The following is a 16,749-nucleotide window of genomic DNA, read 5'->3' as shown; positions in this document are numbered from 1 at the left end:
TGTCATACACAATTTTCGGCAAAATAGAAACAGATGACCCAGAATCCACGATAAGCTCGATAGGCACAGACGTAGTTGCGGTTGCAATAAGAGTAGTGCACCGAATTTTATCCGTTAGTGAGTCATGCATATAAAGAATCTGAACTTCAGGCAAGTCAATTTCACGCAGTGAGCAAGCTTGTCCCGAACGACACACCCGCGAATAATGTCCCATCTTTTGACAGTTATTACACTGTGCCGATACAGCAGGACAACTACTATCATTTGCAAGGTGTTTCTGAGATCCACAGCGATAGCATTCACGAGAGGATGAAGGCTTTGAAGAACGCTTTGTAGACGGTGGCTTAAAAGGTGGTCTACAATGGAAACGTCCAGCTGCAGGTGAAGGCTTTGCATGTATTACTTGCACAGGAACAGAACGAGTATTTGATAATAATTTGGCTTGTTCACCAGCAGCTTCTGTTTGGGTGGCAATAGTAATGGCTTTTTCCAGAGTCAAATCAGATTCCAAAAGCAGTCTCTCGCGAATCCGATGACTGGACACATGCTCCACCAACTGGTCACGCAACATTTTGTCCAGAGTAGCTGCAATGTCACAAGTAACTGCTAAGTCCCGTAAAGCAGCTACGTACTGAATTATAGTTTCCCCTGGTGCCTGAACACGTTTCCTGAAAGCGTGGCGCTCAGCCACTATGTTCCGTCAGGGGGTAAAATGCGCTTCCAAGGCCGCAATCGCATCTTCCATCGAAGCACCTTGATTCGGCAAGGAATAGAACAATCTTTGTCCTTCAGTCCCCAGACAATGTAGCAGTAGTGCTCATTTGCGCTCGACCGGCCATGCATCTCCAGATGCACCAACAACCAGCAAATAATTCCGGAACATCCGTAGCCACGTGCCGAAAGGAATAGTTGGTTCTCCAGGACATGGCAAAAATGGCGTGGGAAATGTAGAAACAGCTGCCATCGTCGAAAAAAAAGTACCTCGTCGCCAATTTGTTATATCCTTAGTAAGAAAGAATGAAGGAGATTCTAAAATAAGGAATTCTTTAATGAACAGTATCAAAAGCAAACTAGTACAGCACAGATAGTAGCTCGTGCAACGCTTCACTTCTCTTATTCCCCTATTCTCAATATTCACATATCCTGAACCTCTACCGCCACCTACTGTCCAGTATGCACAGAAGAACACAACACTATTAACGCAACAACATACATGTATGTGAAGATGTGCAGTGCATCTAATACACATAAAGCGCCAGCAGAGTTCAATATCAACACTATGTAACGAACCTTCGTGTTTTTTAAACAAAGATTAAAATGAAGCGGGTTTCCGTTACACTTACACGGTGAGTTCGTGTTCACTTGACATTCGTTTTCCAGATTTATTTTGCTCCATTCTTGCCCAGATATTATTATTTTATATTATAAAATACATTGTATTATTATCAGAAGTAGACGTATTATCTGCTTCATCAAGACTCGGCACAAATTTAAAACTGAGGTCAAAGTTAATTGAGCACGCGGGATTGGTAATAATACGCATGAATAACTATGACTATTGTCCACACTTGCTTCTGGGATTTACACACTATTGTGTCAATTCACAATGACTAAGCACAGGCTTTCACGTCCCTCCCATTAGTTCAACTATGGCGTTGGTCAGGGTGTTGGCTTCCTGGTTATGAAGATATTAACCCCGTTGACTCGGCTGCGAGCGTCTTTTCTTACTCTTGGCCGATCACTGTCATCTTCTCGTAGACTCTTCAGCATGGCATCTGAATGCGCCACCCGCTATGATTTCCTGGTGATTGGCGGCGGATCCGGAGGATTGGCCGGTGCACGTCGAGCGGCTGAACTCGGTGCCACCGTTGCCGTGATCGAAAGTCACAAACTCGGAGGTACCTGCGTGAGTAAAGACCCTTTTGTTACTGACATTTACTTACACTATACTTACATAGAGTTGTGCTATTGCTGTTATAAGATGGAGAGTTATTTAACAGTAGTTGGTCACATGAACCTGCTGCTTTGGGAAGCCTCCAGATTGAGCGCTTTTTGTGGAATGTTTTTGTGCATAATGTTGTGGTTTGTTACAAATTAAAAGCATCGGGAACGTGCCCAGCACCTATGCATTTTTTTTTATCCTGTTGATGTTGTTTATGTCATTTATAAATGTATTGTGATAAAACCTTTCCCCTTCTTTGCTGCAGGTTAATGTTGGTTGTGTTCCTAAAAAGGTAGATTTTTTTTTACTTATAATTACACCTTAAAAAACAATTTATTAAATATATAAATTGTATATATATATATATATATAACAATTATGAATATGAGTCTTTTTGCATGGCCCAGGTCATGTGGAATGCATCCACCCATGCAGAGTATCTCCATGACCATGAAGATTACGGCTTTGAAGGAGCAAAAGCACATTTCAGCTGGCAGTAAGTAAGATTATGATTTCATGTCAAAACTTTTTGGTTGTATTGTTTTGTCGTTGTGGAGTGGTTTGGTAGGTTGTGTGTAAAGAGGAAGATTTCTTCCATTAAGAAGATTTGGTAATGCTTTTCACAGAGGGAATTTTACTCTTGTGACAGTTGAGGATTTTCAAGTTCCCGCATGCTCGGATACATTTCTGGTTGCAATATATGTTTTTCTTCCCCATTGTGGCTGATAATACCAGTACAACTTTCTGTGTGGTTGATTTTGTCACACACAAAGGCTTGAGGTGGAGCAGTTTGATAGTGTAGAGTAGGAGGTAGGCTGTAGAGAGTTCAGCTCAATCTGTATTTTTACTGACTCTGAAATGAAATATGCTAAATGACTGGAATAAAGGTCATTCAGTGGTTATGTTTATTTTCAGATTCATTAAACGCAAAAGGGATGCTTATGTCAGTCGGCTTAATCACATTTATCGGAGCAACCTTGACAAGGTAGGCTGTTATAATATTCAATATGTATTTGTGAAATATAATATATTCCGTGGCTTAAACCTTTTCAATCAATGTTAATGTGATGACTAAGGAGGAGCTGTTTTTTTATTGCATACAGGTAAAAATTGAGACCATCCATGGCTATGCAAGGTTCACTGATGACCCTAAACCCACTGTTGAAGTCAATGGAAAGAAGTACACGGCACCCCATATTTTAATTGCCACTGGCGGCCACCCGTCCACTGTCAGTGACGATGATGTGCCAGGTGGGCTTATGTCTGAAGTTTATTATGAAAAATGTACCTCCTGCTTGACCTTTGCTGTTCTGTCTCCACATCCTAGTTAAGCTATTTGTCCTCACTAATAAAGGGGAAGTGTGTAATTTATCTGCCACAAGCGTCACCAAGCAGAATTTGCAAAAGTTAATATGTTTAGATATTTCTGTAAATCAGCCTATGAATGACTTGCTTAAAGTTGTCTCTACATATCAGGAGAATGTATTTTAATATTGAAAAAATAACACACATCACCTTTAATGTGATTTCTGTACATTATTGTTGGTAGAGCTCAATCGATATATCAGTTTTGTAGATTAATCTGTGCCTATAGTTGCTTTTTCAAACTATTGGTTATCAGCTAAAATCTATCCCGGTAGGGCTTGGCAATAAAATGCTATAGATATAATATCTTCGATATTGATGATAAACCTTTTAGTAATTTTCAATGTTTATCCTATGTTCTATATCTAGATGATCGGTTCCAGGTTCTTGTCGTTAAAATGCAAGCAGTTCAGAATTGTTATAACTAGTTATAACACGAAATCAGCCTCTCAGGATGTTTTAGCTGGCTAGAAGTCAGAAGTTTACATACACTTAGGTTGAAGTCATTAAAACTAATTTTTTAACCACTCTACAGATTTCATATTAGCAAACTATAGTTTTGGCAAGTTGTTTAGGACATCTACTTTGTACATGACACAAGTTATTTTTCCAACAATTGTTTACAGACTGATTGTTTCACTTTTAATTGACTATATCACAATTCCAGTGGGTCAGAATTTTACATACACTAAGTTAACTAAAATTATGTCAAGCCTTTAGACAGTTAGCTAATTAGCTTCTGATAGGAGGTGTACTGAATTGGAGGTGTTTCTGTGGGTGCATTGTAAGGCCTACCTTCAAACGCAGTGCCTCTTTGCTTGACATCATGGGAAAATAAAAATAAATCAGCCAAGACCTAAGAAAAAACATTTAGGACCTCCACAATTCTGGTTCATTGTTGAGAGCAATTTTCAAATGCCTGAAGGTACCATGTTCATCTGTACAAACAATAGTATGCATGTATAAACACCTTGGGACCACGCAGCCATCATACCGCTTAGGAAGAAGATGCATTCTGTCTCCTAGAGATGAACGTAGTTTGATGAAAATTCCAAATCATGCCCAGAACAACTGCAAAGGACCTTGTGAAGATGCTGGAGGAAACAGCTAGACAAGTATCTATATCCACAGTAAAACGAGCCCTATATAGACATAACCTGAAAGGCTGCTCCGCAAAGAAGAAGCCACTGCACCAAAACCACCATAACAAAACCAGACTACAATTTGTAAGTGCACATGGGGACAAAGATTTAACATTTTGGAGAAATATCCTCTGATCTGATGAAACAAATAAGTACCTGTTTGGCCATAAAGACCATCCTTATGTTTGGTGGAAAAAGTGTGAGGCTTGCAAGCCAAAGAACACCATCCCAATTGTGAAGCGTGGGGGTGACATGTTGTGGGATTGCGTTGATGCAGGAGGGACTGGTGCACTTCACAAAATAGATCGCTTCATGAGGAAGGAAAATTATGTGGATATATTGAAGCAAAATCTCAAGACATCAGCCAGGAAGTTAAAACTCGGCCGCAAATGGGCCTTCCAAATGTACAATGACCCCAAGCATACCGCCAAAGTTGTGGCAAAAAGGCTCAAGGACATCAAAGTCAAAGTACTGGAGTGGACGTTACAAAGCCCTGACCACAATCTAATAAAACATTTAGCAGAACTGAAAAAGCATGTGCAAACAAGGAGGCCTACAAACCTGACTCCGTTACACCAGTTCTGTCGGAGGAATGGGCCAAAATTCCAGCAACTTATTGTGAGAAGCTTGTGGAAGGCTGCCCAAAATATTTGACCCAAGTTAAACAATTTAAAGGCAATGTTACCAAATACTAACAAAGTGTATGTCAACTTCTGACCCACTGGGAATGTGATGAAAGAAATAAAAGCTTGAATAAATATCTCTACTATTATTCTGACATTTCACATTAAAATAAAGTAGTGATCCTAACTGACCTAAGATATGGAATGTTTTGTGAAGGAATTGTGAAAAACTGAATTTAAATGTGTATGTAAACTTCTGACTTCAACTGTATAGCCCTGTTGTCATGTGAAATAGTAATGAGGCTAGGTAGCCGCTAGCTAGCTATCTGGCTAATATAATGTCATTGTGTACAGAACAAAACAGCACTTAAATGCAATACAGCTACTTAATACAACAGTGACTCTGACATCAACACTATTGCTGTTTATATATGAAGTTCTATTTACCTTCATTCTTGAGGTCTAACAAATATATAACCCCTGGCAAAAATGATGGACTCACCACACTTAGAGGATGTTCACCCAGCTTTTTTATTTTGTAGCAAATAAACACATCACAGATATGACACAAAACAATTGTGTTTAGTAGCTGAACATTCTGGCTTCATGAACCATCCCTAAAACAAATTAAATAATATTATTTTAATTAATGGCATATTTTTTCCAGATCAAATAGAGGAAAGAAATATGGAATCACAAAATGTTGAGGGGAAAAAATGATGGAATCATCAACAACAAAAAAATCACAATTAATTATTTGTTTCTCCTCCTCTGGCTTTTATGATAGCCAGTCTTCTCTGAAGCATGAAAATTAAACTTCATTAATGAAATACAATATTCTCCATCAAGCTGGTTCCAAATTTTTCAGATCTCAGTTGACAGATCAGATTTGCTGGATGGAGCCTTGCCATGGACCAATCTTTTCAATTTCCACCATAGATTTTCATTCGGATTGAGATCTGGACTGTTTTCTGGCCATGTCATTGAGTTGATATGCCTTTTCTGAAGACAAGCTTTAACTCTCTTTGCTCTGTGGCAAGATGCATTATCATCCTTAAAAATTACTTCATCAACACCAAACCTATTTTCTAATGATGGAATGAAAATTTAAATGAACACCTGTGCATTGTCTGTTGAGGTAATGATTGGCATCTCCCCTGGTTCTTTACCTGACATGCAACCCCATATACTGGGAAATTTGATTGTTTTCTTCAGGCTCTCATCTTTATATGTTTCATTAGATCAACACCAGACAAAAGTTCATCAGCGTCATCGCCTTGTCAATGCAGATTTGTGAATCATCATTGAATATCACTTTCATCCGATCATCCACACTCCATGATTGCTTCTCTTTAGCCTCGTTTTCTTCTTTTTAGGTGTTAGTGCTGGTTTTTCGTTTGTCTTTTCTATATGTATATCCCATTTCATTCAGCCAATTTCTTACAGTTCTGTCACAAAAAATGTTTTTCATTTGTTTTGTTGTGTATTTCCTATTTTCAAGGCATATTGCTTTGAGTTTTCTATCTTCCTTGGTCTACCCGTATGTTTTCCTTTTATAACCTTGCCATTTTGTTTATACTTGCACCAAATTTTAGACACAGCTGACTGGGAACAACCAACTTCTTTTGCCAAACTCTGTGTTGGATTTCCTTCTTGAAGGAGATTTATAATCCTTTCCATTGTTTCAATTGACAACTCTCTTGTTTGGGCCATGTTTCCTTTCAATTAGCCAAGTCCAACAGCTCGTTAAGGTCTGTAAGCACTCTCTTTTAACTGCAGACTAATTTGTATTTTTAGATTTGTGCCAGTATATGTTTTAGAAATGCAAATTACAAGTTGATTCCATAAATGTTTCCTCAACATTGAGTAATTCCATAATTTTTTTCTCTACTTGATCTGGAAAAAAATATGCAATTCATTAAAATAATGTAATTTATTAAACAAAAATCTTTTGTGTCATCTCTGTGATGTGTTTATTTGCTATGAAGTAAAAAAGCTGGGTGAACATACTCTAAGTGTGGTGATTCCATAATTTTTGCGAGGGGTTTCCTCTCCCATTAAAGGGTTAGCTCACCCAAAAATTTCAATTCTCTCATCATTTACTCACCCTCATGACATCCCAGATGTTCTTTTTCAGCAGAATACAAACAAAGATTTTTGGAAGAATATCTCATCTCTGTAGGTCCAAACAATGCAAGTGGATGTATAAATATCCATATGACTGAGTGGTTAAATCAATGTCTTTTAAAGTGATGCGATCGCTTTGGTTGAGAAAGAGATCAACATTTAAGTCCTTACTTACTTACTTGTAACAGGTCCAAGTGTCCTTCATTTTAAAATAAGTGTCCTAGGTATGTTTTGGGCTTGTTTATAGTTACAAGTCACGCGTTATGCACCAAATCTTAATTTTTCTAATTATTATTGGGATTTTGGTTGAACAATAAACTGCATCTGGAATGTATTCATTTTGGACTCTTGTAGCATTTATATCTGTGCTTGTCTTAATTACTTTTTAACAAATTGATTTTAAAAACTAATAATCAATTAGTTATCAGCCTTTTCCACCACCAAAGTCATTGTATCATTAAAATCCCCTATCGGTCGACCTCTAATTGTAAGTTGCATTTGCAAGACAGCAATTGCTCATAACATGGTGTAAATTGAAATCCTTTATTGCAGGAGCCAGTTTAGGCATTACCAGCGATGGATTCTTTGAACTTGAGTCTTGCCCCAAGTAAGTCAGTGTTTCACAGACTTATTATCTCTGCTTCAATGATTGTTTTCTCAGCTTATATAAAATAACCTCACTATATTTACACCCAGACGTAGTGTCATAGTTGGGGCAGGGTATATTGCTGTGGAGATGGCTGGTATCCTTTCCACTCTGGGGTCCCAAACATCTATCATCATTCGACAAGGCGGGGTAAGACCCCTTTTCATTGTCACTTTATTAAATGCTACTGTCACATATATCCCACAACATGCAGTTGGTGTTCTTTCTTTTATTAGGTATTGAGGAACTTTGATGCCTTGATCAGCTCAAATTGCACTAAAGAATTGCAAAATCATGGTATTGACCTAAGGAAGAATACTCAGGTAACAAGTATTCATAAGTATTGAGTAAATGTATGGCCTCTTTTTTTTCATTGTGCTGCATTGGTTTGTTTGGGAAATTGTCCATTTTCCATTGTATTGTATTTTCAAAATGTATGTTTACGTTTGTGAACTGATATTGTTTGTAGGTGAAGTCAGTACATAAGACTAACAAAGGCCTCGCTGTTATGCTGGTGACAAAGGACCCTGATGACAAGGATGTACAGGAGAAGTTTGATACCATCCATGAGGTGGACTGTCTGCTCTGGGCCATTGGCAGAGAGCCCAACACAGCTGGACTCAACCTCAATCAAATAGTAAACATTTATTTAAACTTGATTTTGATTAGAAATATAGAGTATGCATTTTTTGTGTAATGATCTAATCAGCATTTGCTTCTCACATAATTCAAAATATACATTAGTATAAAGTATAAAATCATTAGTATTAAAATGCATATAAAGTAATGCTCATAGGGCAAGGCATTGCTCTGGGATAAACATTGGGGTAATGGGATAAAAACACTGTTTCAAATCTATTTCCACAAGACTATGTGGTATAACTGCTAAGGTACTAGTGTAATAAGATTGTTTACTAAACTTGTCTATGCAAGTTACATGCATTATGCTAGAACACTAGAAAGGGGCTGTTACATGGAGAAAAATCAGTTCATCCAGGTAGATCAGCAGTCCTACCACTAAGAGGAAGATTTGGACAACTTTACAGCTCAAATATGATGTTTTCCCTGTTACAGGAGCATTCCTTTTTTTATCTATTGCTTTTACAAAAATGCAAGAACAACAAAACATTTCCTCTTCTAACCCTCTGTAATGCATTGCCCAATTGTGAGTGCATTACTTTACACGCAATATATTCTTTTTACAAACAGAGGGACAAGTAACATTTTTGTCTGTGGTTATCTTAAGGTAGAGCTTTGAACCCAGAGCAATCCTTTACACCACAGTTGCTATGCTAGGTAATATTGGAAGCTTTATCCTCTCACTTCATCACTTATTGATGAATCACAAATAACAGGTGGTGTATTGTTATTCAGGGTGTGAAGCTCAATGAAAGGGGACATATTGTTGTTGATGACTTCCAGAACACGACTCAACCGGGCATCTACGCAGTTGGGGATGTTTGTGGGAAAGCTCTTCTTACACCTGGTATGATTTCAATGGTCAAATCCTACAGACAAATAGTTTATACATACTGTACATTAAAGGATTATTTCACCCAAAAATTTAAATTCTGTCATCATTTACTCACCCTCATACCATCCCAGATGTGAATGACTTTATTTCTTCTTCAGAACACAAATGAAGATTTTTTTAAAGAATATTTCAGCTCTGTAGGTCCATAAAATGCAAGTGAATGGGTGCCAAATTTCTGAAGCTCCAAGAAGCACATATAGCCATCATAAAATTAGTGGATTAATGAATGTCTTGGGAAGCGAAACGCTAGGTGTGTATAAGAAATGGATCAATATTTAAACATTTTTTTACTAAATTCATTCATGGATAGATGCCTAATTCGGCTGGTTTGAATACATCAAACAACTGTGGCACCATCTTGGAACAGTGAACAAGGAGAGCTATTTGAGTCAGTGAAGGAGATGCCTCAGACAGAGCGCCTTGCTCGGACCGCTGTATAAACTCCTTTTGTGTCAAAAAAGGGCCGCTGTCCACAGAAACAGCTGCTAATAAGGGATCTATGTATGAATATCTATGCAGAGGAAGCTTTTGTGCTTGCATCACATGAGATGCAGTTAGCACTCCACCCTCGTCAATGAACAAACCTCAAGTTGGCAAGAACATAATTTTTTTTTCTTAAGGTTAATTTTATACTCACCGGGCGAACAGATTTTGCTTGGTTTGCCTACAAATGGGAGGATTGGAAAGAAAGTGCACGTGTGAGGTGAACGTTTGTGTTCAGCAACTGCTACTGGGCCCTTGAATAACGTATAACATGTGAGTAAGGGCAGCCAGAAGTGTTTCTGTTGCTCCCCTAGGGAGTTGGTGCCCTACACAGCTTTGAAATTCTTGATCTAGGAGAACTCGGCTGCTTGAAACACATTGATGATTGGTTAAAACTAATCGTAGGTGTGAATTGGACGATACACTTTTTTTTTACAATCATGCGTGCCAGCTGAGGAGATGTTACCTAGGTTACTGTCGTCAAAGAAGTGGCACAGCGCTAAAAGTGTTGGTTCTCCTCCACGGAGAGAAAAACCTGCATTATTGACTACTTGTGGCTGGAACAGTACATTAAACACTGTGACGTCACCATCAGCTGCTTCATTCGTCTAGGGTGCTTTAGTTTGTCCAGGAGGAAAAGTGCATAGTCTAAACCAAGCAAACACCCAGCATTTCGCTTTAGAAGACATTCATTAGACCACTGGAATCATATGGATTATTATTACTTTTTTTATAATATTATCATTTTTGGAGCTTCAAAAGGTTGGCACTTGCATTGTATGGACCTACAGAGCTGAAATATTCTTCTAAAAATCTTAATTTGTGTTCTTGTGAAAAAAGACCTTAGACGGCATGAGGGTGAGTAAATTGTGAGAGAATTTTCATTTTTGGGTGAACTATTCCTTCAAGGTCTCTCCTCGATTTCAGGGTATATTTTATGGTCCCCTTTGAGTACATACTATTAATTCCACTTAATCACCTAATATTGCTATTTAAAATACTTTTTTTAAATTACACAAAGTATGTAATTTTATACCAGTGTTATCCAGTCTATACTGTGAATCAATTTGTTCTCATGTAAATAAAGCCATTCAAGTTATTTATTTTAAAAACACAGGAGGAAGTTGATTCTTATCACTGTTTCGTGGATTTAACATTGCTGCTCTGTTTCTTGGCTATTTATTCTGTTAATTTAGTGATATCCACTGGTCAGAGTAGATTTGACATGTTGACCATTATCCTTATTTTATTAATTTTTTAACCTTTGTTGTATAATATCTCTTAAAAGCAATTCAGCTCTTATATAAGCTCAATAGTCTCCTGTTTTTTTGTATGGACAGTTGCTATTGCTGCTGGCAGAAAGCTTGCTCATCGACTGTTTGAGGGTAAAGCAGACTCCAAAATTAATTATAGTAACATCCCTACGGTTGTGTTCAGCCATCCACCTATTGGCACAGTGGGACTAACGGAAGGTGAGCATTTGTACAAATAACTTCATCATGGCCTCCTTTGGGTTTAGAACTTAATATTCATTCACTCTTTTTGTAATGTGTGTATGGCAAATAGAATGACTTGGTTGGCATCTTAACTACCAAAACTACAATTACAAAGTAAATGAAAAAAATGTCACATTTTATAGATGAAGCAGTCAAGAGCTGGGGAAAAGACAGTGTGAAGGTTTATGCCACCTCTTTCACTCCAATGTATTACGCCATCACCACTCGAAAGAGTCAGTGCATCATGAAACTTGTGTGTGCAGGCAAAGATGAAAAGGTGAGGGTATACAAAATTCCATAGATCATACTGCATATGAGTATTAAAAGGATAGTTCACCTAGGCTATAAATTTGCATTCTCGTATCATTAAGGACATAAAGGCAGCATAAAGGTAATCCATACGACTCCAGTGGTTTAATCCATGTCTTCTGAATTGGTACTGTCTGTTTTAGGTGAGAACAGACCAAAATGTAACCCCTTTTTTCTTGAAAAAGCTTGACATCAGCAGTTTCCTTGGCATTCATGATTTCAAACTCGATTACACTTCCCCACGATTGACGCATGCGCTGTACATGTGTTCAGTTCATGTACACACGCTGTACACACATTGCACATTTCAAGCAAGAGGAAGTGTAATCAAACTTAAAATCATGAATGCACCAAGGGGACTGCAGATGTCAAGATTTATAGTGAATTTACATTTTCATCATGGATGAAACCACTGGAGTGGAGTGGATTACATTTATTCTGCCTTTTATGTTCTTTTATGTCCTCCTTCAGTCCTGAAAGTAAATAAAATAAGCTCCTTTTTCACTAAGTCACATGCATGGGCCTTTTTTCTTTTTTAGGTGGTTGGTCTTCATATGCAGGGTTTTGGCTGTGATGAGATGCTTCAGGGTTTTGCTGTGGCCGTCAACATGGGGGCTACTAAAGCTGACTTTGACAAAACCATTGCCATCCACCCTACTTCATCAGAGGAGCTGGTTACATTGCGCTAATCCCAGTCCATCTCCAATCATGCCTTTCAGGATGAACAGCTGTTCAAATTCAAACAGTAAAAAATAAAACTTCTCAGACTATTTTCCCAACATCTACATAGCAGTGTTTGACCATGACAATGATGAGCATATACAGTATTGGGTTTGTTATGTCCCTGGGGTCATGTGCTTTTGCCAGTGATTAAGAAAGACAAATACAAACAGCAATAAACAGACAAGAGTCTCATGTAGATTTGCAATGTTGTACCCCATCGCTCCGATATCTCACAGGACTTGTAGCTCGGAGGTATTATTTTTTGATTGGAACGGTGTCAGATGAAGGCTTGATTATTTATGAAAGCTTGAACTAAAAATGTATAATAGTAAAGTTTCTATACACAATTTCAAACATTGTTGCTCTTACATTTCTAGAATTCTGAATTCAGTTGTGGAAAACAAATGAGAGTTGCTTTCATTAGTAGTGGGTAGTAGATCATCTGAACTTGGATTAGCAGTGGGTTCTGTATACATGCACTGTGTGGTTCACTTGTGAAAATGCTTCTATGTTCCTTTATTCTGTTTTTTATTTGATTTAATAATTTATCTAAAATAAGTTCTTATTCATTTTTATTAGAAATTATATAATAAAGTTACATACATTTTTGTAATATATGTCTATACCAAAGTATGTTCCCCTTTTAATGGCACCATGCCTTTAAAATGGTGTGGACTCCACAAGTTTGCACAAAACTGATGATCCATGCTATCCCACAAAGCTTTGAGAATCTTTCAAAGAGCAGCTTGTGGAAATCTGACATTTCGTACAAAGAAGTTTACACGGTGAATGCCACAAATTTGCTTATTTGATTAGTGACCTAGAATTAGTGCAGAATAATATATATTTATATTTTGTCATAATATTTCTTTGTATTACACTTTTTTAAAATCCCTTATTTCTTGGTTAAAATTAGATTTTGGACCCCAAATTTACAATGTGAACCCCATTGGATGTCAAATAAAATTGGATATGCAGTTCAGCACCAGTGCATAGTCCCTAAATACATTTAAAAATAGTGTCTTTGTGTGTTTACTTTTTTGTCTCTGTGTTCACTTGATCAAATATACTTTTGTTAAACCTGTTAAAAACTTTATTTACTCGATATCTTTTATCGATATCTTTGCTTGTCCCGTCCAGAAATGAAAATCACTTAAAGCCTTTGAAGAGTTCATCAACAGTTAGTTTAGTTAAAGCAACAGCAGGTATCTTAACAATAGGTTCATTAACAATCTAAGATGCATAATTGTTGCTTCATTGATTGCATATTTTTCTTCAAAAAATATTCATAAAATATTCAGTAGGGATGTCATTAAGATGTCTTGTAGTTATCCCAATTACATCACAAGGCACAATACCATTAGCCTTCATTTAAGGGGGTATAATTCAAATTGAACATTGTTAAATTATTTATCATGGAGTTTAATTATTGTGTTTGGCTTTGCCAACCTGGTCACTAAAAAACAGGGTCAAGTTGCAAGAAAGTCTTTTAAGGTGCACTCAGAATTGTTTGCTGTCTTGGATTGACAGTTAGATGCAGCATCATTTAAATACATTGTCACCGATGCTATTGTAGAAATGTACTATTCAGTCAGCCATAAATGATTTAATCCATGAGTGAAAGTGCAAGGGCACAATAGTCATAGCTCCTGGATCACTTCTTAGTGCGTTTGAACCTGCAACTTTTATTTTCTAGTACTCGTCACCACTCCAAACAACAAATATAGTTGCATATATTCAAATATAGTGTATTTCTGCAATATAGAGTACATAAGGTTGTCAAATTTGTCAAAACATTTTATACTAGTTCATTGTACTTGTGTGGGTAGAGTTGTAGAGCCGTTTCATATTTTACCACCAAACAGTGAAATTTTCCATATTTCTGGTGAACAGTATTTTTTAGTCACCCAAAACTCAATTTTCAGTGCATGTGAAACTCTTTTCACAAAATTATAATTTTAATTATTTCTTTCAAAAAAGTACCTTTTATAAAAAGCATCTACATTTCACTAGGGTCTGTTTTGAACCACATTTAAAGGGATAGTTTCCCCCCAAAAAGAAAATTCTCATCACTCACCTTCATGCCATTTCAGATTTGAAGGACTTCGTCTTCTGCAGAACACAAGTGAAGGGTGACCAAAATCCAAATAAGGGCAACATTAAAAGTACTTCAGTGGTTAAATCAATGTGTTCAAATATAAGTTTGGGTGAGGAACAGATCAATATTTAAGTCATTTTATTTGACTTTCTCCTGTATTTGGCGATTCACATTATTTGGGCATATCACCCCCCAAATGGGCAGAGAGGATAATTAGATTAAAAATGACTTAAATATTGATCTGTATCTCACCCACACTTATATTATGTTTGGAGTACGTTTATGCTGCATTTATGTGGATTTTGGAGCTTCAAAATTGTGGCACCCATTCACTTGCATTGTTCAGACCTAGAGAGCGGAGACATTCTAGAAATCTTCTGAAAGTAAGTCACACATCTGGGATGGCATGAGGGTGTGTAAATTATGAGAATTTTCATTTTGGGGTGCACTATTTATTTAATGGGGTGAAGTTACATGTGTACAGAACCAATGCATCAAGATTGTTGAAAATCTCATTGTTTGATATTGCAAGGCTTTGATGTAATGTGTCTTGAGAGGTGTATATTGTAAGACAAGATTTCAAAGACAATGCTGCAGGGAATTGTTACACAAGCTAGAGTCCACAAACAAACACTTCAAACTATTATGGAAGTCACCAATTCAGATTAAATTTAGAGTAGGAGAGAGAGTCAAACAGACTAAAGCTTATCAAAGTCAATTTAATGGTTAAAAGATTTATAGTATGGTCACGGTTGGATCAAAAATATAAAAAAGAAAGACTAAAAACTTTTTTTTTTTTTTACAAATGTGAACTGTACAATAGCGTTAAAAAATTAAATTACAGTTATGAATAAAAAAAAAAAAAAAACACCACACACAACACAACAACATTTCAAAGAGGATCTGGAGAAACAAAAAAAAAAAACCTGCGTAAATTTCGTTATTACCCCTGAGTTGCATCTCAATACTAAATATTGGTCTGGCAATGAACCGGTTACATTTCGGCCTGGGCAAAAAAAAAAAAAAGTTTGTGACCACAATTTATTTTTATATATATATAAAAAAAACAAAACTGGTTTCTGCGCGTACTACAAATGGCACCGAACATCAACATAAATGGCAACGTGGGAAGAAAAAAAAAAAAAAAAAGAAGTTGCCAAATAATACACCTCACAGTTAACCCATATAAACCATACTACCAATACCCCGATCAAACGATTTGTTTTGGAAAGTCCAGTTGCAAGTGTAAAAAGGACAAAGAGTCACATTGGTTCTTCTAATATCCGCCATAACCACCCCTTCCATATCCAGCGCCTCCTCCACCACGTGTATATGGCGCAGTGCTCCTGCCGCCATACCCCGCTTTCATGGCACCGTAAGCCGAAGGCTGCTGTCCATATTCCGCACCGAAGTCACTGTAGCCATTCCCGCTGCCGTACCCGCCGGCCATCTGATCGGTATAGCCTCCACCGTAGCTCCCGTAGCCCACTTGGCTTTCGTTGCTGCCACTGTTCGCGTATCCACCTCCGTAGCCACCATTCTGATAGTCGCCATAGTAACCGCCTCTACCGCCGCCATAGCCACTTTGAGGTCGGTCCATACCACGGCCTCCCCTCCCGCCGCGACCACCGGCCCCTTGCATCTCCTGCTTGGTGAGCGCCTTCTTCACCTCCACCTTGTGTCCACCAACCGTGTGGAACTTCATCACGACGGCTTTATCGGCCGAGTCGTTGTCCTCGAAGTAGACAAAGCCGAAACCACGTTTCTTCCCGGTGTCTTTGTCGGTAATTACCTGAGCCTTCTCGATGGCACCGAACTGGGAGAAATAGTCACTGAGGTGCTCGTCCTCGATGTCATCTTTCAAACCCCCGATAAAGATTTTCTTGACTTTGGCCAGAGCCTCGGGTCTACCGGCGTCTTCCCGGGCCACCGCTCTCTTCAGATCCACGGTGTTGCCATCTACGACATGCGGCCTACCAGACATGGCGGCGTCCGCTTCCTCGGTGCTCGAGTACGTTACAAAGCCGAAGCAACGGGAGCGCTGAAGCGGCTGGTTCATCACTACCACGCAATCGGTTAGCTGCCCATACTGTTCAAAGTGACTCCGCAAGCCTTCGTCGGTTGTTTGGACATTTAGGCCACCGACGAACAGTTTACAAAGCTGGTTAGTCATTTTCTTACAATGGACGTACTGACCGTGCTCACTCAAGACGGAAGGAAAGAAATAGTTTGCGTTCGAAACTTGGGGGCGTGTCTATTTG

At 38.0% G+C, this 16,749-nt stretch overlaps 2 protein-coding genes across 3 annotated transcripts; one reads left to right on the top strand and one right to left on the bottom strand.

Annotated features, from left to right (window-relative positions):
- Positions 1-1,634: 1,634 nt before the first annotated feature.
- Positions 1,635-13,406, top strand: LOC127617271 (glutathione reductase, mitochondrial-like). 2 transcript variants are annotated; one of them, XM_052089216.1, is made up of 13 exons: positions 1,635-1,906; positions 2,208-2,234; positions 2,350-2,438; positions 2,858-2,927; positions 3,046-3,193; positions 7,752-7,806; positions 7,896-7,995; positions 8,082-8,168; positions 8,315-8,482; positions 9,220-9,331; positions 11,203-11,334; positions 11,502-11,635; positions 12,207-13,406. In XM_052089216.1, the coding sequence occupies exons 1-13, from the start codon at positions 1,682-1,684 to the stop codon at positions 12,354-12,356; spliced, it is 1,497 nt and encodes a 498-aa protein (XP_051945176.1). In that variant the 5' UTR covers positions 1,635-1,681; the 3' UTR covers positions 12,357-13,406. The 2 variants fall into 2 exon arrangements, with proteins under 2 accessions (XP_051945176.1, XP_051945177.1); XM_052089217.1 differs by having other exon boundaries at positions 1,750-1,898.
- Positions 13,407-14,077: 671 nt separating this feature from the next.
- On the bottom strand, positions 14,078-16,749 carry LOC127617335 (heterogeneous nuclear ribonucleoprotein A0-like). The gene has a single exon (XM_052089324.1). The coding sequence runs from the start codon at positions 16,659-16,661 to the stop codon at positions 15,765-15,767; it is 897 nt and encodes a 298-aa protein (XP_051945284.1). The 5' UTR covers positions 16,662-16,749; the 3' UTR covers positions 14,078-15,764.

Source organism: Xyrauchen texanus, chromosome 23 (genome assembly GCF_025860055.1).
Source record: "Xyrauchen texanus isolate HMW12.3.18 chromosome 23, RBS_HiC_50CHRs, whole genome shotgun sequence".
NCBI classification, from domain to species: Eukaryota; Metazoa; Chordata; class Actinopteri; order Cypriniformes; family Catostomidae; genus Xyrauchen; species Xyrauchen texanus.
This window is presented reverse-complemented; position numbering and strand designations above follow the sequence as displayed.

Excerpts from the sequence above, each read along its gene's own strand:
- LOC127617271 (XM_052089216.1), top strand. The coding sequence starts at position 1,682 with ATGAAGATATTAACCCCGTTGACTCGGCTGCGAGCGTCTTTTCTTACT. Across the intron at positions 2,928-3,045 it reads ATCGGAGCAACCTTGACAAG|GTAAAAATTGAGACCATCCA; the intron begins GTAGGCTGTTAT and ends TATTGCATACAG. Across the intron at positions 11,636-12,206 it reads GTGCAGGCAAAGATGAAAAG|GTGGTTGGTCTTCATATGCA; the intron begins GTGAGGGTATAC and ends TTTCTTTTTTAG.
- LOC127617335 (XM_052089324.1), bottom strand. The coding sequence starts at position 16,661 with ATGACTAACCAGCTTTGTAAACTGTTCGTCGGTGGCCTAAATGTCCAA.